The following is a 22697-nucleotide window of genomic DNA, read 5'->3' as shown; positions in this document are numbered from 1 at the left end:
GTAATTCTCCGAGGGTCCCGGCATTGACCCGAACTAGGGTGTGGCACTGGGTGGAAGCCAGCCCTTCGTTGGCAATGGCTGGCTGTCTTACCCCTGGTGTGTATAACAACGCATGGATAATTTACCGCCGCCCCAGAAAAAAAAAAGTGACAAAAAAGCAAATGGAAAACATAAAAGGAGTCGCAGCAACAAAAAGACAAGCAATCAATCAGCTCGAGTGTCCAGAATAGTGCATAGCTCCTGTGGAAAAAAGGTCAAGTCGAAAATAGTCGAATAAAGCGACAGTCCGTTTTGTTCACGCTGACTACAGGACTGTTATGACGATTATTTGGTCGGATCCCGCGGTGCCGACGGCTGTTAAGAAGCAAGTAAAAAGGGAAAAGAAATGGAAAGATATCTGAACCAGACGATCACCAAAAACCGGTGACGGCCGGCAGGCAGTTGCTGTACCAGATCTGTATTGTTGCAGGGATTCGAGGACGCAAAAAGCCAAGTAAATCAATTTATAGGCCAACGACAATTCGCTTCGGTGGGTGAATGAATTCCTTAGTCTACAGACACAATACGGAGAAAAAGAGAAAAAAAAAAAACACCATTGGTCGTAATGCCCAAGTGGGGAGGGAGGAGAGCGCAATTAATCCCTGATCTTTGGTTTGCCTGCCGCTTCGTCCCCGCAGGCACAGTCCCCGCTCGGGACGATGGCCGGTCAACATACGGGCAGATGCTCCAATCGCGGTACCATCGCCGGGTAAGCCAAGCAGGTGGGGATTCCAGGGGCTTCGTCCATTGTCTGTGTGTTCAAGGCAATCATGTTGCCGGGTTGTATGAGATAACATATCATGTTAGCATGTTAACGTTATGGGATGGCAGCTTCAGGTAGAGGGAAGACCCGACCTTTGGGGAAAAGTTAAAACATAGAAGCCAACGGGATTTTTACTGGTGCCCGTAGAGATGTGGTTTGTCTCCTTTTTTCGCTTGGTGGCGAAACTTTAAACTTGACGTTTATCGGCGGTATGGCCACCAACCAGCATGCCGCGGCCGAGATTGCCCAAAAGAGACGAAGCAGTAATTAAGAATTAAATATGGGTTCTCTGAGGAAGCTTGAGGTCCACCACAGCCCAGTAAAAATACTTGGAAACAATAAAAGGGCTGGGAAAGAAACGAGGGTAGATGAGAGAAAAAAAAAACCACCATTGACAAAATAGGAAAGAAATGTAATCACATCGCGTCACATTCGGTAATAAACGCACGCCAGATTTGAACAAGAGGAGAAAAAGGAGAAAAATTGAGCGACATAGTGGGCTACCAACACAAGGAATATCCTTGCTAGGTCAAAAAGAAGTGATTCAAAGGGTTGGAACATATTTCCCAGGACGGAGCTGCATCCAAACCCAGTCCCGCACAAATCGGCACCCGCCGAAGCGTAGCCGAGCTTGGGCCTTTTGTTTTTGTTTTTCTTTTCTTTATCTCTCGGTTCATGCCTCTCTGTCTCGGACCCCAACCTTGAAGGGAGATGCACAACAAAACTTGGTTATCTGTTTATTACCAAGCGCGTAGGTTTAATTTGTGCTGTTACATCTATCTTTATTCTTTATGGGCTTTATTTTTATTCCGTTACTTTTCTTTTTGTAAAGCGGGGACTTTGATTTGATTGATTATTTATGCTCTAGCGTTAATTGCCCAAAAAGTTACTTTTTCCTTTCTTCATCTCTGGACATCTGGAGTAATATACAAGAAAGCAAAAGAAGAAAAAATATAATAGAAATAAAAAGAATAAAAAGAGTCACACTACTGCGCGCAAAGAAACAAGGAAAAGCATCAGACAGCAAAAAAAGAAATCCAGGAGACCAGCATCTGTGGAATAATTGTTTTGTACGTATGGAAAGAGAAAGACCTTTGAAGCAGGGAATGCCCTGCCAGACCCGAGCTGTATGGATCCTCCAGGGCTCTACGATCACACAGGAGAGCGAAAAGGGCTGGAATACCAGGGGCAGAAGGACAGGGCAGGGGTTTGCCTTGCAAGCTTGCCATCCTCCTATTTTCAGCAGCACCACTCACACACCACCACCCCCACTGTAAACTTTTTAAGTTTTGAAGTTGGACTGGGGTGACGCCAGCCAGCCCCATTCTCCTCTCTACACAATTTTTGTCCCCCTCCATCGCCGTCCAGCTGCTCAAAAGGACGGGAAACCTTGCGTGCAGCGTGCAACCCAGTGACGCGGCCGGGCGCGCGGTTACGGGACATTGCGGCTTGCCGTCGGGGTGTTCTTGGGGCCTTTTTTTTTTATTAAATCGGGTGTAACTGACTGAACTTTGCCTGGGAATTTATTAGTCTGCGAGATATTTCCAAGTATGCGCCATAAGCAGAGGATGAAAAGCCTTGGGGCTCTCGTCTTCACGCCCACATGCCTACAACTGGCAAGGTGAGGGTACCAAAACCAAATGTCCAAAATCCTGCAACGCTCTTGAGTCCCATCCAAAGAATTATATGGGTCTCATAATGGCAGCACGGCATAACATGAGAAAGAAATATTACCAGGTAGGCTATAAGATAAGAATGTAACCGACCCAAAAGAGAAAGAGCCGAGCAAGAACAAAGAAAAAGAGAGGGAGAGAGGGCCAAGTTATCAAAGGAAGGGAAGACAAGAAAAAAAAAATAAAAAGTTTCGGCAACATGCATCCCCTTACACATGTCGAATTAATCTAACTTGACCTTGACCTGCCGTCCCGTCTTTGTCCCTACCAAATTCTGGTTTTTGTGTGACGGTAGCACCGCAGCGAAAAGACGCGGGATGATTTGTGCTACAAGGCACATTCGGCTCTCTAGTTCTTTGATGACTACCCCTGGACGTCTTTTGTTGGTGGTGCAGTACGAAGTTTGGAAGAAAGCAGCTGTCCGTCTTTTGCAACACCTTTCTTCTGCTCGCGGTCGTCGGCGGGCGCCGACGAGCGATGTCTGTCTACTGTTGCCGGCTGCCGTATCATGAGACTTTCGTCTTCTTCTTCCACCCCTCTCTTGCGTGTTACTTTTGCTTTCATGACCCACGAACCAAAAAGGGGGGGGACCGCCCCTGGCGGGGGAGGATTGGTTCGGATGGTTGCGGGAGCTAGACTAGTCTGTCTCGGTGGCTTACTTGCTATTAGGGGTACGAAAGCACGCATGGGAGTAAATATTTGTTGGGTGAGTTATTTGCTCGATACGCCTACCGCAGCTGCATGCACCTCTGCGCTGTACTTGGATATGTCGTCCACTAAGGAAAAACGAAAAACTTTTGAGCAAAAATAAATAAGTAAATAAATAAATAAATGAGAAAAAAAAAACCGTAGTCATAATTCCATCGTTGAGTCACCTGCCTCTCTACAGGGGAAGAGGCAATGGCCCCGTGACTGTTTTATCCATATGCTACGGACTCGACCCGTCTCTCTCATAGTCCCATATGCAACAGGTACTGATTAGCACTCGACGGGAAATACGTTCCCGGGGCTCTCGTTTATGTATTCTTACGCCAAGATTATCACGCAATTATTCCTTCTACAGGTAGCCAAGGCGAGCTACAATACTAAGCGAGGGCCGGGGAAGATGTGGGGGGGAGCAATCATGTGATGATAAATAAGAAATACAAAAAAAGAAACTGACAGAAAAAGAAGCTAGATAGCAACAATCAATGTCACAAAGCCACACCTCTGATGCACTGTACAATCATCCTAGCCTACACCCATCCAGGCACCCGAAACGTTGTTCGTGTGGTACGGCGTATTGGGGGGCTTTGATGGCCGTTTGTCTTTTTTTTCTTCTTCTTTTTGTTTATAGATACCATCATCGTTCCATCCATAGCATTGGCACCGCCCTGTCAAGAACCTGCCTTGGCTTCCCAAGGCCTCAAGGCCTTTTTCTTTTTCTCTTGAACTGATTCGTCATTACGATGGAAAAAAAGGAAACGAGGCAGAAAAATACCTCAGAAGCAGAGAGCTCTAGCTAGACCTATACAGAGTATCCGGCTATATACACCCTTGGGTGGCAGACTAGAATCTTCCTAGACATTAGCTTAACTGGTGCGAATTCTGACCCAACCACCTCAGGCACAGTTTGCTTGCATAACAGCCTGATCATGCAGCTCAAGATGAGCCTCTAGGCCGAGAGTGAGAGTTGTGCCGTTGGAGAACTGGGTGAGCCCGACGTCAATGGCGCAGGTTGGCGAGCGAGTAAAAGCTCTCGGCGATCGCGAGGCTCGTGGATGCGTGCTGCCAATCTGAGAAGCCTCCTCCAGAACGGCACTGCTCAAGATAGCTTATTCCAGGAATCAGCAAGCAGAGTTCGCCCTCCAGAACAGCGATTGAAGTTGCGCTAGCTTCCCACTTATGAGGGCATTACTAAGTAAATATACCAGATAGCAAACGCCACCACGCCTCTTTGCGCCATTATGGGTGCGAAGGGTACATATAATCTTTCACCTCGCGGCGGAGATGTTGCCTCTTTATTTTGGATATACGTGCGACTGAAACTAATTCCTCCTTTCCCAGTACAACAACCAAAGCGTACTGAGGCTTTCCCATTGAAGTCATTGGGGAAAAAGAACTCCCCACGATGACAAACCTATCAACGTCTAACAACCACGGGATTATCATCCCATAACAGTCAGTTCCCAAGCTAAGACTGCGTAGTGTGTCCATTGTTGGTAAGAGCAAGGATACTGCCTCTCAAATTGCTGCCCTATGCGAGCCATGCTGTATCCTTAACTATACTCTCTCATGAAAGCCGTGCGACCTGACATCTAAGTTGAACCTATCCCATATAACTTGTAAATGACAGCGTATTCGCAAACTGAGCCCTCTCAGCGTTTACTCCTGGCTATATATCGTGACCATCGCATTTCCAAAAGCAAGCAAATCATTCCTCCTCAATCAATCCCGTCAAGCCTCCAGCAAGGCCTTGCATTCTCCTCCCTAGCAAATCATCCGAACTTGCCAATCGGCTAAGATTTCCATCCTTGTATTCCTTCCTTGCACCATTCCCCCTCCTGCGCTTGCCTCCGTTCCCATTACTGGTCCCATTAGCGGGCCCCAGAATGTTACCACCCAATGAGGAACCGCCCTCTTGCGGCTGGAGCTGAGCGCTGTCGCTATTTCCCCTCGGCCGCTGGTGTCGTTCCTGCTGTTGGCGATGATATAACCGACGGTCGGCACCACCGCTCCCGCTGCTCGTAGTGCGGCCCCGTGGCCGTACAACAGTCATTTCGAGCGGCTTGTCAAACTCGTCCCCGCTGCTATCGGCCCGACTGTGATGACCCCGGCCCTCGCCATTGGTTATACGCAGCCCGCTGTTGGGCGTGGCAATCGAGTTCCTGCGGCTTTCCCGCTCGCGCAATTCTGCCGCCGCAAACGCCTCCTCGATCCACCTGGCCGACTGATCAATCCATTTGCGAGCGGGTGGATAGATGCTGGGGAACTGCATGAAGCCGTGTGATATCCCGGGGATGAGCACCGTCTCGGCTACGTCTTTCTCGTTGAAACCGGGCGCTAGGCTGTCGGTGTCTTGATATTCGAACCTGCGTCCACCAGATGCATAAACAGCAGCTTTGACTCGGCGGAGACGGCCAGAGAATATGACTGTGTCGTCGACGAGAGGGTCGCGTTCGCCAGTCAAGAAGTAGGTCTTGGGGAACTTAGCCAGCAGAACATCGGGCGCAAGAACGGGAGAAAGAAGGTAATCGGTCGAGAAGTCGGGTCGGTTGTGCGGTCCAATGTATAAAATGATCATGGCACGCATCATTTCGGGCGTCAGGATACGATCGTTGAAGTACGAGATCATGGATGACGTGGCAAGTCGCGTGCGCATTGTTTCCGAATGATGCGATGTGCTCTGCTTCTTGCGCTGCGTGTTCTCCGGCGACTGTGGCTCGGAGTTTGGTCGAGATTGGCGCTTACTCCAGGTGCTGGGCCCTTCGTGGGCGAACTCCGGGTGTGGACTGCGCGAGTCGTCGGGCCCGGTCGGGGTTGCGTCGTCATCCACGTCTGTATCGATCTTAATGGTAGGCTGCCCTGTGTTTCGTTGCTGTATCTGATCCGAGGGGCCGCATTCATCCTCGTCGCTGGAGTGGTGTGGTGTGCCAACCAAGTGGTTGTACTGCATGCTCTTTCGGTGGACAACCCTGCGGTTAGTCCCACGCATGCGCCGGTCCTTCATCAAAGTCATCTGCTCGTCCGACATCCAATTGCCAATGTTCATATCAAGGCCAGGATAGAAGAGAACCACAGCGTCAGGTAGTGGCAGGTCGGTCTGACCTTGAAAACGGCGTACGGGCGAACTTCCACTCTCAATGATCATGAGCGTCGTCGAGGTGGCGAGATTGCCGCCGGCACTGTCGCCAGTAATGATGACCCTAGGGACCTCGGCGCCAGACATTCCGATACAGCGCCCCTTGCTGTTGATTATGGTAGTGTAAACGTCGTAGCACTCGTTCAACGCATATGGATACGGAAACTCGGGCGCCTTGCCGTAGTCAAGGCTGAGTATTGGTAGCCCAGTCTTGCCAGCCCAAGCCAGCAGCCTGTCGTCATTGCACCGTGGGTCCATGGCTACGAATCCACCACCGGGTATGTCAAGCACAATGCGGTTATGATGCACCAAGTCTGCCAAGGGCCCATCGAAATAAAGCCAGCCAGACACAGGCTCCTGGAAGTCGCTGGTAGAAGGTCGCGGGATCCTGATCTGCCGAGGGGGCCAGCGGGTGTAACGCGGTCTCATGAGCCTCGTAAGGAAGGATAGGTAAGGGGTGACACCCTTGTTCCAGCTGACCCTGAGGTAATCAATATTTAAATTGCTGCGAACCTTTCGAACCCGTTCGTCTGCCGCTTCGGCCTGGAACAAGTAAAAAACGGTGAAGACGATGCTGCATATATTCCTCAACCACTTGTTACGAATCTTCATGGCGGTCCAGAAGCCGGCGTCGAGAGCCGTAAGAACCCACGTAGCTCTGAAGTATGTGGCCTCGTACATATTGGCTAGTGGCTCGGGGGCCGACAGTCCCACCAACGTGCTGAAGTTGCGAGCCGCATACAGGTATGCCATGGTAATGACGATCGTCTGCCAAGCCGTGAGCCGCTTGGTGAGCAGCTTCGACAGGTAGCGAAGCCCGGGTGGGCCATGCTTGTTCCCTCTATGTAATAAACCTTTGTTAACTTCCTCCTACGGGATCGAAGCCAGCAGTGGCAGCGAGATGGGTTTGGTGCCTACTTTGACAGGTAGATTGTCCAGAACGTCAAGACGGCTAGTATTTGGAGTCGCCGTGACTTGGTCGAAGGTCTCCCAAGGACGTGGTCTATCATGGCAGCGATGGATTAAAATCTGTCCTGGCAGATTGGCTGTCTGTTACCTGACGGCCGGCCGTGGCCTTTGGCTGGGCGCAGAGCCGCAATGCTACCCGATCGATCCGGTCGAGAGGTACGAGCAGCTTGTTACGTTTATGCCGAACTCAGTGTCGGCTGCGCAGAATGATGAAAACTGGTATTAATTGGCGCATCTGGAGGCTATGAGAAGTGGCAGCCCATGTCTTTGACACCTTCAATGGGAGCAACGTGCAATTTGTTCAGACGTTGGAACGTAGTATGTCTAGCAAACGTGTGGAGGAGCGGGTCGAGTGGGTTGCACTGCTGCGAACAAAGGAAGCTTGCTTGCTTGGTTGCTTGCTTGTGTTTCTGGGACAAGCATGTGATTGATGCTAGGTGGATCTCAGGAATAATGCTTTATTGGACGAGACCGAGTCGCCCGATCGTACCGACTGTCAGGTGAAGATGCAGACCGAAGATGAGGTAGTTTGACACAAGGAAAAGTGACAAGAGATTCAAACATGGCATGGCAAGGCAAGATAACAGGTTCGTTGGCTGGCTTCCCTGTGTATTAGGGAGGCTTCTTTTGTTTGTCAGGAAGAAGAGAGGTACCGACGATGGAATGCGACGCTGCTTGCTTGTGCTTGGGCTTGGGTTTGTGGTGTGCGACTGGTACTGTGGCAAAGCCAAGGGCAATTGTCTGACATGTGAAATTGGCCCCTGTGGGGGTTCAACAGGGTGGTCGTGGTCGTGCGCTCGTCCGGTCCGTCCACATTTCTACCGCTGGGTAGAAATGTACATGGAGCCTTTTTGGTACACATGACTTGTGACTGACTTGTCATGATGCTGCAACCGGACTAACAGAACTAGATTTTCACTAATTACCAGCCTAGGCAAGTTGTCAGCTCGAATAGGTTCTGATGATTGGCCAGGGCGGCGTGCACGGCATTGGAAATCGGTGGGCTTGCGGGCTTTTGCCCAACACTGCATCAAAAACATTTGTCAGTCAGCCCATGGGGACAAAGGTGCCAGTACCCCGAGATTCCGATCGAATTCAACCTTGGCTAGCGTCAAAGCCACACGTTCCCCGCGGGGATAGTTGACTAGCGTATTTCAGTTTTTCTGTTGCGCTTCGTGGAGTTTGGTTTGGGAGGATAAAAAGCCAACTGATTTGGGTCCAACGTTGACCAAGAAAATAAATATACTATTGCTAGGATTCGAGGGTTCATCCATAAAAGCCTCAGCCTGTGTCAGCTAGACAGGAAAAGCGATCACTTTGTTGAGTAATTCGCCATGCTGCAAGCCTGAAGGGGTGCGCATTTTCTGTGAAGTAAAGTGCGGCGGCTTCAACGGAGACACCGTCTCTACCTCGTACCGTGAATGGCATAAGGTGGTTCAGGAATAACAAGATGATATTTGAGCCGAGGAAAAGAGTAAATTTTCGACAGCTAAATCAGCCTGTAGATCAAAACAAAGATGTGACGACAATGACGATGTAGAAAATGTCGGGGACCTGGCGAAAGCAGGTACGAGAATGGATTACCGTACGGTACGACACAAGTACGGGCAGCTCGAGAAATTTACCCACGCTTCTCGAAAAAGCGATGCCGGCCTGAAGAAATTATGAGAAAATTGCCAGAAACTCACTAGCGTGGGATGGACTTCCAGCGGAAGCCTCTACAATTGGCTGAAAATTATGGGAGCCAGAGCGCAGAACTGCCTTTTCTAGTAATTTGATTGTAGCTCAGGTACCGTTATCGATACTGAAAACCCCATCGTCCCGTCATCGGCGCTAGGTCGCTGCTGACTGCAGCCCCTGGCCGATTTTTTTTTGAAGAAAGCCGTGATTCACAATTGCATTTGTGACTGTTTTCCTGCTCCCTCCGCCGACACTGTACTCGCCCGCCGCCAATCAATCCCGTTCTGGCCCTGCAATTGATCACATCCGATTCTCTGGCGTGTGAAATTATTCTATTGACCAGTCAGGGGCGCTTTCAGAGTGTACGCTAGCCGACGTGCTAGCTTCATATCAGGTCAATCATGGCGTTCCGTTTTGTCGCACACAGGATACCCGCCAATTTGGCATTGCGCTCCGGTTCGTCACTGAGATTCTACTCGCAAGCGGCAACAGCCTCTGCGACAAAGCCTAATGACACTCATGTATGTCTCTTTGCCCTCGTTATGTTTTTTTCTGGGACTGACCGAGTAATAATCACCCACAGCAACAGCAGGCCAGCAAACTACCGAACCCTGACCCCGCCGAGGACTCCGCGTCCGCTACAATCGTCCGCGAACATGCCCCCTTTATGGTCGCCACATACTCGCGCCCCTCGCCGGTCTTCGTTCGCGCCAAGGGCTCCTACCTGTGGGACATGGAAGACAGGAGGTATCTAGATTTCACCGCCGGTATTGCCGTCACGGGTCTGGGCCACTGCGACACCCAGGTGTCTGAAATCCTCGCCGAGCAGAGCAGCACCCTGATGCACACCTCGAACCTCTACTACAATCCATGGACACTTGCGCTCTCCAAGGCGCTGGTTGAGAAGACGGTTGCCTCGGGAGGCATGCACGACGCCCAGTCGGTGTTTGTATGCAACTCTGGCTCGGAAGCCAACGAGGCCGCCATCAAGTTCGCCCGCAAGGTCGGCAAGGTCGTCGACCCATCCGGCAACAAGACAGAGATTGTTTCCTTTGCCAACGCCTTCCACGGCCGCACCATGGGCAGCCTGTCGGCGACGCATAACCCCAAGTATCAGGAGCCCTTCGCCCCCATGATCCCTGGGTTCAAGTGCGGCACATACAACGACGTTGCCGCCATTCCGGACCTGGTCACCGAAAAGACGTGCGGTGTCATTGTCGAGCCCATACAAGGCGAGGGTGGTGTCCAGGTCGCGACCGATGATTTCATGATCGCGCTTGCCAAGCGCTGCCGTGAGGTTGGCGCCCTGCTCATCCACGACGAGATCCAGTGTGGTATGGCGCGCACCGGCTCTCTGTGGGCGCACAGCCGGCTGCCCAAGGAGGCACACCCAGACATGCTGACTACGGCAAAGGCGCTCGGCAACGGTTTTCCCATTGGCGCTATCATCGTCAACGGGCACGTGACGGAGAAGATCAAGGTCGGAGACCACGGCACCACGTACGGCGGTAATCCGCTTGCCTGCCGTCTGGCACACCATGTGCTGGAGCGGCTGTCCGACCCCAAGCTGCACGAGAGTGTCATGGGCAAGGGCGCAGTGCTCGCGCGTGGGTTGGCTCAGCTGAGGCAGAAGCACTCTGAGCTCATTTCGGAGATCAGAGGGAGGGGTTTGATCTTGGGCTTGCAGCTGACGCAGGACCCAGCACCTATAGTCTCTGCTGCTAGGGAGAGGGGATTGTTGATCATAACGGCTGGGCACAACACCATCAGGTTCGTACCTAGCTTGCTGATCTCCGAGTCTGAGATCCAGCAAGGTCTGGGCATATTGGATGAAGCTATTGTTGCCTCGAAGCAAGCGTCATGAAATTGTTGTTATTCCGAGTCATTTGCATATTTTCAGCCGGCAAGGTGTCTGGTGGATTAAACCTTTATGTGCAGCCTTGGATCCAATGTAGAATTCACTTTTTTTTTCTCCCTGCCGACTGCTTCTTGTGGTACCATGCCAGTCTCCTCGCCTATTTAAGATGCCCAAAGTCCCTAGGTTTGCCTTTGTCTTCTCTCTTGGTTTTATCCCATCGAATCTTTGAACGTCCATTGCACCCGATGGGATTTTTGACCATGCCAAGGTCCCGTTCTTTATCGCAATGAAACAGGCAAATTATTCCATCAACTAAGAAAGGCCATGCACCACCATCGATAAAATCAAGTCTCATCAAAACTCCGGCAGCAGGAGGTCACCAAGGACTACATTCCGTCCGCTGCCTCGACCACAGTCAGCCTAGGAGGCTAAAAAAAAAAAAAAAAAAAAAAAAAAAAAATACCGATTTGCCAATTCATCATCTTCTTTTAATGAGCTTGGCAAAATGTGAATACAAATGCTGTATGTAATACCGAAAGCCAAGTGGTATTGACATGCCCAAAAGTTATGCACCTACATTCAATCAGGTAGGCAGGGGGTCGCAGGGGAGGTTTTAGCTGGGCAAGCAATGGAATGAATGGAGGGGTCGAAATCCACGAGTTCCACATGGTTTCTCTTTAGATTCTACATATTCTAAACCCAAGCTAGGACCCAATCCTCGCATTGATGCAACTCTTAAACCAGGAAAAGTCTCGCTACTACATCCAAAGAAGTCATGTATGTGGAAGATGCATTTTCCACGGAAGATGAGGACGAGCACGAAGTCTTGATCTCGGTGGCGTCGGCGCATCTCTGGTCCTTGGGCCAGGCAAATGGCACAGGGTTGGAAGAAATCTTGGGGGCCTTGTCCAAGCTGTCGACCGATGAGCTTTGCGCGCTGAAGGAGGTTGTCGACAGGAAAATAATCGTGTCAAGGCAAGTCTAAACAGTGAAAATAGCAAAATTTCTCCCGACCTTGCACGTAAAGCTGACACCTTGCAGGTCTGAAAAGGTCGACATCTTGGCCCTCCTGCCCGAGGATCTGCGGATCGGAGTCCTCGAATGGCTCGGCCCGGAGGACTTTTGGCCTTGTCTACAAGTCTCTGGGAGATGGCGTCGTCTCTTATTAGATGCTGGCTGCATAAAAGTCGTCTGCCGCGACCTCCACCCGGGATTGCTCGAAATGGTGGCTCAGGGAGCAGAGGACGTCAAAGAAGCGACGCCTTCTTCCATTCTCGACGCCCAGATGCGAGCTTTCAAGGAGGCCTCTTTTTATTCCTTTTCCTGGCATAAAGGCGACTTCGCCACGGTGTTCTTCCAGAGGCCGTGGCTCAGCAATATCGAGGACGGCCCCAACCAGCAGATATTTGGTGGTGGCAATGGCAAGCTGGGGTCGTGCCCGCGCGAGGAGCGGCTCATGTATCCAGGCATCGACGAGAACCGCTGTTTCTTTGGAGACTCGCTGTATAGCTCCGGGCGGCTTGTGTGCCAGCCATACTGGAATGCCTCGACAAGCCCAGGCCCGGTTGAGTGGTTCCTCATCGTGGACGACTTCGCAACTAGGACGCGCCGAACTTTGAGGGTGCCCCAAATTTACGGGGATTTGAGTAAAAGGGTTCGCTTGTTCTGCGTCGGCGACTCTCTGGTCGTCGCGCGGGACCTGACTCACCGTCGCCTGGCTATGTGGAGCCTTTCTGAAGAAGAACATTTCAGCCTGGCTAGGCTACCGCGCCGGATCGACCAGGCGGTCACGGCCGGAAATGTGGTCGTCGGGACGTATCGGATGGGCGGGAATGAAGACTCGGCCGACAGCAATGACGTTGATGATTCCAACGGAATGGCAATGTGGCGGTGGACTCGCGACGACGGGGGTCGAGTCGTTGAGTGGACTCTGGCCGAACCTGCCAACTTTGCAACCGAGCTGATTGAGCTGCGTCGGGACTGCGTGATGCATGTGCACTCGATTTTGATACACCCTAGAGACGAGAGTATTTTCTACTTATTTATCGCCTCTCTCCTCTCGGCTGAGCTGACCACGGACGAACCCGACCCGGAGCCAGTGACGATGGCAGTGTTTGAAGTCATTGGCAAACAAATCTCGGGAAGATGGAAGACGAAACTACACACTTCGTGGCTCGATGAGCTGTCCGATCCTGGCAACTATGGCTTCAGGCCGATCGACCGGCATGGCTCATACTCTACAGCGACAAGACAACGAGAAGGTCCACAACGCAAGACTCTGTGCCACGAAAAAGTGGTATTTAATATCTACACAAAGCAGCTAACATTGGTCTCGTCCGTGGTTCCTTTGCATAGTCCCACCAATTATGGCAAAACACTACTCTGGGAAGGTAAATACATTACCTGGCAAGAGCAGACAAACAGGGGTGATTCCAAATTTGCCTTGCCCTTGGTGATAACTCCCAGTTTTACATCTGAGAAGTCACCACTACTGTCTCCCCGTCCGTTGAACTCTGTCCCTCATCGGAGGTTCCCGTTTCGTCATGAGTGTGATAGCTGTAAAATGCCGGCAGCCTCTGACGGGGGCAAACGTATTGAGACGAGGTCTTGGGCTGGTTTGGGAAAATACACCAGTCTGCACCAGACCATGATGGACCTGACTCCTCGGCTGATCAACCCCAAAGACACGTGCCTATACCCACGCGATTGGTGGGAGGTTAGAAACCTCAGCACCTACTTGACAGAGACATATGCTGGCATGCAAGCGTGCCGCCTGGACTCGGCCATGTTCTGTGGTGAGGGCTTGGGCGACTTTGACGGATTCCCACTACGGAATAATGGTAACCACGGGCCCGTCGCACTTCGTCATGCGCTGACCCCAAGGCATCAACAGCCGCCGTCGGAAATCTTGACGTGGTTTCCACTGATGTGGATCGATGGCAGGTACATGGTCCTATCGTCATGGGAGGGATATATGGTGTGGGAGTTTCGCAGCCCTCGTATAGAGTCGCCACGATAAAGGCAGGCATCAGATTCCGATTTAAACCGCGGCAAATTCTTCCTGGCTGCCACAATACCAAGCTGCTTTTTCTAGCGAAAGCCAGCAACCGTCGATTGCTCACAACCAGAGGGGTCGATTCTTAACACGAGCGTTGCTCAAAACCTCAAACAGTAGGCCACCCTCCGCTCCAGTTGACAACGTTCCAGCCAAACTTTTTATCACCATCGCCGATGGCACCTCTACGATCGGCATAGTCTGTGGGCGTGCAAGGCCCAGACCGTTAGTAATCTCATCTCGAATCAAGACCATAGCTTACCCTGGCCCGACGGCCGACATGAGCGAACGACAGAAGAAAGTACTCACGATAGTAGAGGATGGTTCCCTTCTTCGGATCCGTCATGATGCCCTGGCCTCCAGGCCCGTAAACAAAGCCATGACTCTCCAGCACGGTGGTGCCGCCGCCGTTCCTACAATCGGCGCCGTTGCGGTCGACAAAGGGGCCCCTAAAATTCTGGCTGCGGCAGACGCGGATCTTGTACTCGGCGCCGGACGCCGGCAGGTTCTTGTCGAAGCCGCAGCAGATGCCCTCGCTCCAGAAGAGGTAGTACCAGCCCTGGCGCTCAAACATGAACGGCCCCTCGCTGGCGTGCGTTCCCGCCGGCTGGAACTGCAGGCCGAGCGGGCTGCCTCCCCCCGCGACCTGCGTCCCGGCGCTGTTCAGCAGCACCTGGTGGATGCCGCCCCAGAAGCTGCCAAAGTTGAGCACGCGCTCGCCCGTGCCGGGCACCTGCATGTGGTTGGCGTCGATGGCGTTGTAGTTGTCTCCCGCCCGCGACTGCAGGCCCGTGGCACCGTGGTCCGTCCAGCTGTTGAACTCCATGCTGGGCGAAGTCGCGTAGCCCACGGCCGAGTTTTGGGAGCCGAAGGTGGAGACGCTGTAGTACAGTATGTACTGGTTGCCGACTTTGGCTACCTCGGGGGCCCAGAGGTCGTCGCTGTGTTTGGTTTGTTTTTGTGAGTTTTTTTTTCTTTTTTTTTCTTTTTTTAGTAGCATATTGCCAACAACATACCGGCCGGGGAGGTTGATGCGCGAGCCAGCGGGGACGGCGGCACCCTGGTACGTCCATGGGCCTTCTATCGCCGTGGCCTTCCAGATGCCGATCTTGGACCCCGTGCTGAAGCGAAAGTAGACGCCGTCGTCGCGGCGGACCACTGCCGGGTCGTGGGTCCAGCACTGACCGGAACAAGCGCCGGGGTTCGCATAGCCGCTGGCCAGATAGGGCAGCGCCAGAATGGCCAGCAAGGAGCACACCAGGGCTTTTAGTTGGAACATGGCTGCGGTTGCTGGTGTTGCAAAGAGGAACGGGAGGGGAGGGAAATCGGTCACGGCATTGTGGCCTCGTGGTATTTTTAAATAGAACGGCAGCTGGGTTTTACTCTTATTATTATCGGATATTATGGCGCGTAGAAGCCCCCCTCCCCCCGCAGACTTCACCTTCCCCATGGGACATGACTCCGACAGAGCCCGTGTGTTTATTGAGCAATGCGGGCTGGTCCAAAACGTCATTGGAGGTAATTATTTGTTTAGGTAAAATACCGAGTTTCGGTCGGGATGTTTTTTTCCGAGGGTTCCTGACAAAGTTTGGTGTAGGTCGGGGATTGGTGGAAAACCCTGCCGTCGATGGTTCCAACTGCAACCACGGTTGAGTGAGTTCTCCGCAGAATCTATAAACCCTTGCGACTTGCACATCGAAAAAAAAAAAAGAAAAAGAAAAGAATACCTGGTGCTATAGCATCGCTTCAACTCGACGGTGCTACGTTGTCCAGGATGGAATCTAGGCCAAGTTGCACGGTTTGAGCCTTGTTTAGTTTAAGGTGGTAGGTAGGTACCCACCTGGTCCTACCTGATGTATACTTACTATATTCGACGTCGTCTGCTCTGCAGGGGGATTCCTTGGATCTTGGTCTCCATCACGACGCCGTTGCGTGCCGCGTTCGTGTCTATTACCTTATCAAGTTGACTGGGTCTGAGGTAAAGGATTCATCACAAGCGGAATTTCTACTCACGATCAAGCACTCGTCCGATTAATTGTATAGCACGCCATTGTGTCTTCGTGACAGTTAATAACCAGTGAAGGACCACTCCTCCTGCATCCCACCCACTCCATCGTCCCCTGATAATTTCTCAAAAAAACTTCCTGCGCAAGTCGACAGCCACAACGTGCTCCGCCTTGAAAAGCGCCGCAACCCTGGGGTTCTTCCTGGGATCGTTGTCCCTGTTGCACGTCACCACGACCGGCTTACCCAAGGTGTATGTCTTGCCGTTTCCGCCCCTGCGTTTCACCACAAACGACGGCTTGCAGCTCAAAATCTCTGCCCAGGGGCCACCGGCACCCCACATCATGTTATTCATGATCAAATGAGTGTTGCCATCTGCAAAGGCGTCAGGATACCACTTGGGACCCATCTCCGCGGGCTTTCCAAAGCTCCTCGCCCACTCAGTTTTGCCTAAAACGGGAGATCCAACAAGCAAGCAGCAACACCGACGGGCGCCCTTCATTTGCGACAACACTGTTCTGCCACTGCTGGAGTGCCTTGGGAAGTTTCCAGGGTTTCGGCGGATAACTCGGGACATATTCCTTGGCCAGCCGAGGCTTCTTGCTCAGCTTCCTCTTTATTCTTATGTGATCCTCAACGTAGGCCCTAGGTAGAAACTTCTTTGCAAATTCCACGGCCTCCTCGCGATACTTGATGTCAGCTAACATCTTCCGCGCCTCCGCATTGGTGCGAGGCCGTAACTGCACGGCCGGGTCCTGTTTGCTTGTTTCACTCAAGTCCATACAACCATTCCTCTCGGCTACGTTACCGCTAGTCTGGCCAGCTTGGCCCACCGAAGCATTCTTTTCCATGATGCTTGCTACAGATGATTCCTCCTCAAGTGTTTTGGTGTAATGATCCCAATAAAAGCGCCCGACAGGAACAGTCGCTTGTTATAGAATCCAAAGCAAATGACTGTCGTCAAATGGTCGATGCAATACTGCCCATAAAAAGCTCCTTGACCTTTGCTGAATGGCGTTGGAAGAGAAAGAAAGAAATGGAAAGGAACAGACGGACAGTCGCGGGGGGTTCTCTCCCCTTTTAAGGCAACCACATTGTGGCGCCCCTCCTTCTCCTTCTAAGGCAAGCAAATTGTGGCCTGAGTGGCACGGAATTCTGCTTATGGTGTGACAAGACTTTTTTTTCTGCCTTCTTCCATCTGATTCCACGAGTGAACCGCCATCATGTTGCCAGCTGTCTTGGGTTACTGCCTACATAGGCAGTAAATGTAAGTCCCCAGGTACCTATCCAGGCAACAAGAATGCCACGACGACTGTACAGGTCTCGTGAGTGCCAAGTTGGAAGAACCGACCAAAAACCATTCGTGCTGCTTATTATGAGGAATAGCATACAAAAGTTCACCTGGTAGGGTGGGCTGCTACATGGTTGCTGCAAGGAAGGGGGTTTGTTTGTTGGGAGGGTTGCAATCGTGGCTTTCTGTACCAAGAGTGTAGTGCCAATATGCGCAGAGTCCCCGTCGATCAACTTCAGCTTCGCTATGGCATTTTCACTAGACAACACTATTACACAAGCACACGTCCGTGATCTCCCGGCATTTCCGGGCTTGGTGATGCACAGATATCTCGCGACGGCCCAGGAAGGATTGGATCTTGACTAGCTTTCCCAGCCAAACAGTTTAGTTGAAATTGAAAAATTTATCGCTTCGTTTTTTTTTTTTTTTTTTTTTTTTTTTTTTTTTTTTTTTTTTTTTTGATATTCCTCCTCTCATTTGAATTATGTGGTGATATTTAACCTGACGAATTTCCTTTAGCTTTTGTCGGCATTTCCCTAGCGCCCTTTCCGCCTCGGATTGGCCCGCCTAGCTATCTTTGCCTTACTTTTATATTTACCTATGGCTGCCCAGTCCACTGTGCTTACGAGGAATCGACACTATTGGCCTCTTTACTCGGCACCTGCACAAAGCGATATGCCGTGTTTGCGGCCGATTCCGTAACGGGAGGGCGGAGAACTCGTTCAGGGCCCGGAATGGAGACAGCGTTACATTCCGTATCGATCCCGCCGCTGACCAGACCATAGAGCATGGGTGACGATGAAATGAAGGTGGGATGTGTTCAAACCCTTTCCCCCCTTGGAGTTCAAGTGTTGGCTTGCTGCTAGATAGAAGCGTCATCATGATGGTTGAACCAAATCACCCAAGAAAGCACCGGCAACACATTTGTTGGAAGCCCAGAAAGGAGAGCAGGAAAATAAAACAGAACATCAGGCTTTTACTGTGGGTAGTGATAGATATGATATGTCTTGGATTCCTGCATTCCCTGCTCTCTCACGTTTGCTCAATCTGCATATAGCAGACAATACATCACATCATCGACTTTCTGGCATCACCTGCAGCGCTGACACACCCGTTATAAAATTGCATAACCCGATAGGCTCGTATTGGGCCAGATCTGCAACACGGCAGTGGAAGAAAGAACACACTGTAGCTACGATTGGTTACCGTGCGGAAGATTAATCGGGCTAAGAGGATGGAGCCTGAACTGAGCTACTAGCACGATCGGCAGGGCGCTGCCGATAGCATATTGTGCTAGAAACACCACCGTTCCCGCCACCACTTTGGCTGAACCGGGCCTAAGCAAACAGCCGACTTACGCGCGGGGTAAACTTGGCATCCAGCTCCAGGCGCAATGAACATCATCACTATACAGGTGGGTTCAGGTCGGATCAAGCTTACGAGGACCCGAAACACCCATCTGGAACCCATTGACTGGGGAAACACGGGCCACAGAAAGTTCATGGCCTGCATATAAGAGAGTAACGACTGCCGCAGACCCTCCACTTGGGGGCTCTTGAGAGTCAAGTCAAACCTCCAAGGGACGATGCATTGGTACCATTTACTCCCACTGGTCGCCGCTGCCACGGCGTCGGCGTCGGCGTCGGCCTGTGACGCCGTAGAAGAAGAGTATGACTATATTGTGGTAGGGTCCGGCCCCGGCGGAGGCCCGTTGGCGGCGAACCTCGCGCGGGCGGGCTACTCGACGCTGCTGCTCGAGGCGGGCGACGACCAGCACGCCAACCCCAACGTCTCCATTATCACAAACTTCAACTTGGCGGGCAACGACCCCTCGACGCGCTGGGACTTTTTCGTCAGGCACTCGGACGACCCGGCCCAGGCTCTCAAGTACAAGCGACTGACGTGGCGCAACCCCGACGGGTCCTTTTACGTCGGCCTCGACCCGCCAGAGGGCGCCGAGCAGCTGGGCATATATTACCCGCGCGCGGGGACGCTGGGGGGCTGTTCGCAGCACAACGCCGGCATCGTCTTTTTGCCGTACGAGGACGACTGGAACCTGGTGGTGAACCTGACTGGCGATTCGTCGTGGGAAGCGCCAAATATGAGAAAGTACTTTGAGCGTTTGGAGAATAACCGCTTCCTCCCAAGGGGCACTCCCGGACACGGCTTCGACGGGTGGCTGGCCACCACCAACACTCCAAGCGACTTTGCCGACGAGGACAATGACGGCAGGGAGATTGCTCTGGCCTTTGCAGACAGTCTCAACATCTCGACGGCCAACCTATCGGCGGCCTTGAGTCGCGACATCAACGGGATTGAGCCCAGCCGCGACGAAGACGTCGGCTTCTACTCGTTCGTGTGGCACGCTGACGAGTTTGGGAACCGGAGCAGCCCAAACAGCTACGTGCGGGCCACGCTCGAGGACGCCGAGGGGTTCCCTCTGACGCTCAAGCTCGAGAGCCTCGTGACCAAGATCCTGTTTGACGAGGCGGCCGACACCCCTACCGCCGTCGGCGTCGAGGTTCTGGAGGGACGGCACATGTACTCGGCCGATCCCAACTACAAAAAGGACGTCAAGGGCGACGTGGTTCAGTACCGCGCCAAGAAAGAGGTCATCATCTCGGGCGGCGTCTTCAACAGCCCGCAGATCCTCAAGCTCTCGGGCATCGGCCCGGCGGCGGAGCTGAGCAAGTTCGGCATCCCGCTGGTCAAGGACCTTCCGGGCGTGGGCGAGAACATGGCCGACAACTACGAGGCCGGTGTCATGTCGCTCAAGCAGGGCGAGCCGCTCGACGCGGGCGGGTTCCAGACGCTGCTGCTCCGGACGCCGTCGGCAGTGGACGAGCGGCGCAACATCTTTGCGTGGTGCGGCAGCTTCTCGTTCGAAGGGTTCTGGCCGGGCTTCCCCGAGGACTACGGCCCGCAGCAGTACGAGTGCGCCATGGTGCACATGAACCCCAAGTCGCAGGCAGGCTACGTGAGGCTGCGCTCGGCGGACCCCCAGGACGTGCCCGACATCAACACCAACTTTTTCGCGCAGGGCGGCGACCAGGACCTGACCGAGATGCTCGACGCCGTCGAGTTCCTGCGCGCCGGCGTCCGCGAGAACACGGGCCCGTGGGAGGAGCTGCACCCGTGCCCCGGCGTCAACAGCACCTGCTCCGACGCCGAGCAGAAGGAGTACATCCATGACCAGGTCTACAGCCACCATGCGACCTCGACGTGCCGGATCGGGGCCGACGACGACCCGATGGCGGTGCTGGATTCCAAGTTCCGCGTGAGGGGCGTCAAGAACCTGAGGGTCGTCGACGCGTCGTCGTTCCCCGTGGTGCCGGGTGCGTTTCCGGTTGTCCCCACCATGATGCTGGCGGAGAAGGCTTCGGACGATATCCTTGGCGATGTTGAAGATGCTGCCGAGGAGGATTGAGCGTCATTGGGCGAGTTGACCAAACTAGACATCCGAATGGGACAAAAACACAATATGGGAGGCAGGAAAATAAATGTTAACAAAAACAGATCAAGTGCCAAAACATACGTAATAATAGTCGACACTGTATCTTTTTGGCAATTGAAATTACTGTCTGGTGACTCTTGGCATTTTGTCGTGACCAGTCGTGGTTTTACAGTACCTTGTTAGCATGTGTTTACCATCGCAAAATTGCGTCGCTCGGCAACTTCGGGACTTTTCGACAAGGAGAGCCTGGGCGTTGACGCGGGTGGAGCTCCCAGTGGATACCATAAGAGGTACCTTCAATACTCTTTCATAGTGGAGAGTTACTTCTGGTGGTCCGTCCACCCGAGTCCACCCGATTCCGCCAGCCGGCCAGTAACAAGGAGCCAAAGGCAATTTATGCGGGTTTTGACTAGCGGCCGGCTAATCCCAGGGAAAAAAAGCCTCACGCTCAATTCAAGGCTGCGACCGAGAGTGGCTGGACATGACTTGAGAATAATTTTTTTTTTTTTTTTCTCTCGAGGATAATTTTCTCTGTCTCACAACTTCACCATCACCACCAAGCATATCAACAAAACCAAGTCGTCGCATCTGTTGCAGACGATAATACCCATCTCCACTCCATCTTAGATCCTCTGCGATTCTGTTAATACCCTTTTCGTTTTCCTCAGCTTTCAATTCACATCACAATGGCTGCTATCAAGAAGGAGGCGCCCGTCGCCAGCCCGACCGGCCTGTCCCTCTACTCCAAGTTCGCCCTCTCCGGTGCCGTCTGCTGTTCAGTCACCCACGGCATGGTCACACCTCTTGATGTGTACGTCTCATTGGACCCTTTTGAACTCGATGCAGCCGGCTATTTCGGTGCTCCAGCTCTCCCCCAAGCTCCCCCATCTCCCGTGAACCTGGCATGAACCCGGACGCTGACAGGACACCCTGGCCCATCTTCAACAGCGTCAAGACCCGTATCCAGCTCGACCCCCAAACCTACAACCGCGGCATGATTGGTGGCTTCAGGCAGGTTATCCAAAATGAGGGTGCCGGTGCGCTCCTGACTGGTCTCGGTCCCACCGTCGCCGGTTACTTCCTCCAGGGCGCCTTCAAGTTCGGCGGTTACGAGTTCTTCAAGGCCCAGAGCATCAACACCCTGGGTCTCGAGACCGCCAGCAAGTACCGCACCAGCGTCTACCTGGCCTCTGCCGCCGCCGCCGAGTTCTTCGCCGACATCGCCCTCTGCCCGCTCGAGGCCACCCGTATCCGTCTCGTGTCGGACCCTTCGTACGCCAACGGCCTGATCGGTGGCTTCACCAAGATGCTCCGCACTGAGGGTATCGGTGCTTTCTACGCCGGTTTCGGTCCCATCCTGTTCAAGCAGTAAGTTTTTCGACGCCGTTTTTTGAAAGAGCCAGCTCGGTCTGAAGACTGCTGCCCTTGTTCGACATTTATCCGGCGCAGTTGTTTGCTAACTATCATCTCCAGGGTCCCCTACACCATGACCAAGTTCGTCGTCTACGAGAAGGTCGCCGAGGCCATCTTCCGCATGTACCCCAAGGAGACCCTCTCCGACGGTGCCCAGACCGTTGTCAACTTGGGCTCTGGTCTCATGGCCGGTTTCGCCGCCGCCATCGTTTCGCAGCCCGCCGACACCATGCTGAGCAAGATCAACAAGACCAAGGGTCTGCCCGGTGAGGGCACCACCTCCCGCCTGATCAAGATCGCCAAGGAGCTTGGTGTCCGCGGCTCTTTCGGCGGTATCGGTGCTCGTCTCTTCATGGTCGGTACCCTGACCGCCGGTCAGTTCGCCATCTACGGTGACCTGAAGAAGGCTCTTGGCGCCACTGGCGGTGTTGAGATTGCCAAATAAGCGCGAGGTGTTTGTGTTGAGAGCAGCGCGGTGACAGGGGACGTAAAGATAGAAGGGGAAAGGGTTGGTGTCGGCCCGGATAGATCTGGCTGAGCTATACCCTCTCCTACTTGATTTTTTTTTTTGTTGTAATTTTTTTTAACCCCTGGGAAATGCATCTAGAAATGTCTGTTCTTTATCAGCCTCACTACCCATTTTAATTCTTGTTTCTT

At 52.8% G+C, this 22697-nt stretch overlaps 7 protein-coding genes across 7 annotated transcripts; 4 read left to right on the top strand and 3 right to left on the bottom strand.

The window, feature by feature from the left end:
* Positions 1-4888: 4888 nt before the first annotated feature.
* On the bottom strand, positions 4889-7326 carry PpBr36_06946 (uncharacterized protein; the record flags this gene model as incomplete). Its single annotated transcript, XM_029894086.1, has 2 exons — positions 4889-7157; positions 7235-7326. 2 exons carry the CDS (start codon positions 7324-7326, stop codon positions 4889-4891), a joined length of 2361 nt encoding a protein of 786 aa, XP_029748520.1.
* A 2040-nt stretch (positions 7327-9366) lies between these two features.
* Positions 9367-10829, top strand: PpBr36_06945 (uncharacterized protein; the record flags this gene model as incomplete). The annotated part of the gene is made up of 2 exons (XM_029894085.1): positions 9367-9486; positions 9549-10829. 2 exons carry the CDS (start codon positions 9367-9369, stop codon positions 10827-10829), a joined length of 1401 nt encoding a protein of 466 aa, XP_029748715.1.
* Positions 10830-11598: 769 nt separating this feature from the next.
* PpBr36_06944 (uncharacterized protein) lies at positions 11599-13842 on the top strand (the record flags this gene model as incomplete). The annotated part of the gene is made up of 2 exons (XM_029894084.1): positions 11599-11792; positions 11865-13842. 2 exons carry the CDS (start codon positions 11599-11601, stop codon positions 13840-13842), a joined length of 2172 nt encoding a protein of 723 aa, XP_029748716.1.
* Positions 13843-13987: 145 nt separating this feature from the next.
* PpBr36_06943 (uncharacterized protein) lies at positions 13988-15157 on the bottom strand (the record flags this gene model as incomplete). The annotated part of the gene is made up of 3 exons (XM_029894083.1): positions 13988-14079; positions 14188-14819; positions 14895-15157. 3 exons carry the CDS (start codon positions 15155-15157, stop codon positions 13988-13990), a joined length of 987 nt encoding a protein of 328 aa, XP_029747797.1.
* Positions 15158-16009: 852 nt separating this feature from the next.
* PpBr36_06942 (uncharacterized protein) lies at positions 16010-16733 on the bottom strand (the record flags this gene model as incomplete). The annotated part of the gene is given in 2 exon segments (XM_029894082.1): positions 16010-16332; positions 16352-16733. 2 exon segments carry the CDS (start codon positions 16731-16733, stop codon positions 16010-16012), a joined length of 705 nt encoding a protein of 234 aa, XP_029748714.1.
* Positions 16734-18758: 2025 nt separating this feature from the next.
* On the top strand, positions 18759-20600 carry PpBr36_06941 (uncharacterized protein; the record flags this gene model as incomplete). The annotated part of the gene is made up of 1 exon (XM_029894081.1): positions 18759-20600. One exon carries the CDS (start codon positions 18759-18761, stop codon positions 20598-20600), a length of 1842 nt encoding a protein of 613 aa, XP_029747796.1.
* Positions 20601-21313: 713 nt separating this feature from the next.
* On the top strand, positions 21314-22485 carry PpBr36_06940 (uncharacterized protein; the record flags this gene model as incomplete). The annotated part of the gene is made up of 3 exons (XM_029894080.1): positions 21314-21438; positions 21507-21995; positions 22101-22485. 3 exons carry the CDS (start codon positions 21314-21316, stop codon positions 22483-22485), a joined length of 999 nt encoding a protein of 332 aa, XP_029748713.1.
* Positions 22486-22697: the final 212 nt, after the last annotated feature.

Source organism: Pyricularia pennisetigena, chromosome 1 (assembly GCF_004337985.1).
Source record: "Pyricularia pennisetigena strain Br36 chromosome 1, whole genome shotgun sequence".
NCBI lineage: Eukaryota > Fungi > Ascomycota > Sordariomycetes > Magnaporthales > Pyriculariaceae > Pyricularia > Pyricularia pennisetigena.
Note: the sequence above shows the minus strand (reverse complement) of the source record. Positions and strands in the feature narration are given on the sequence as shown.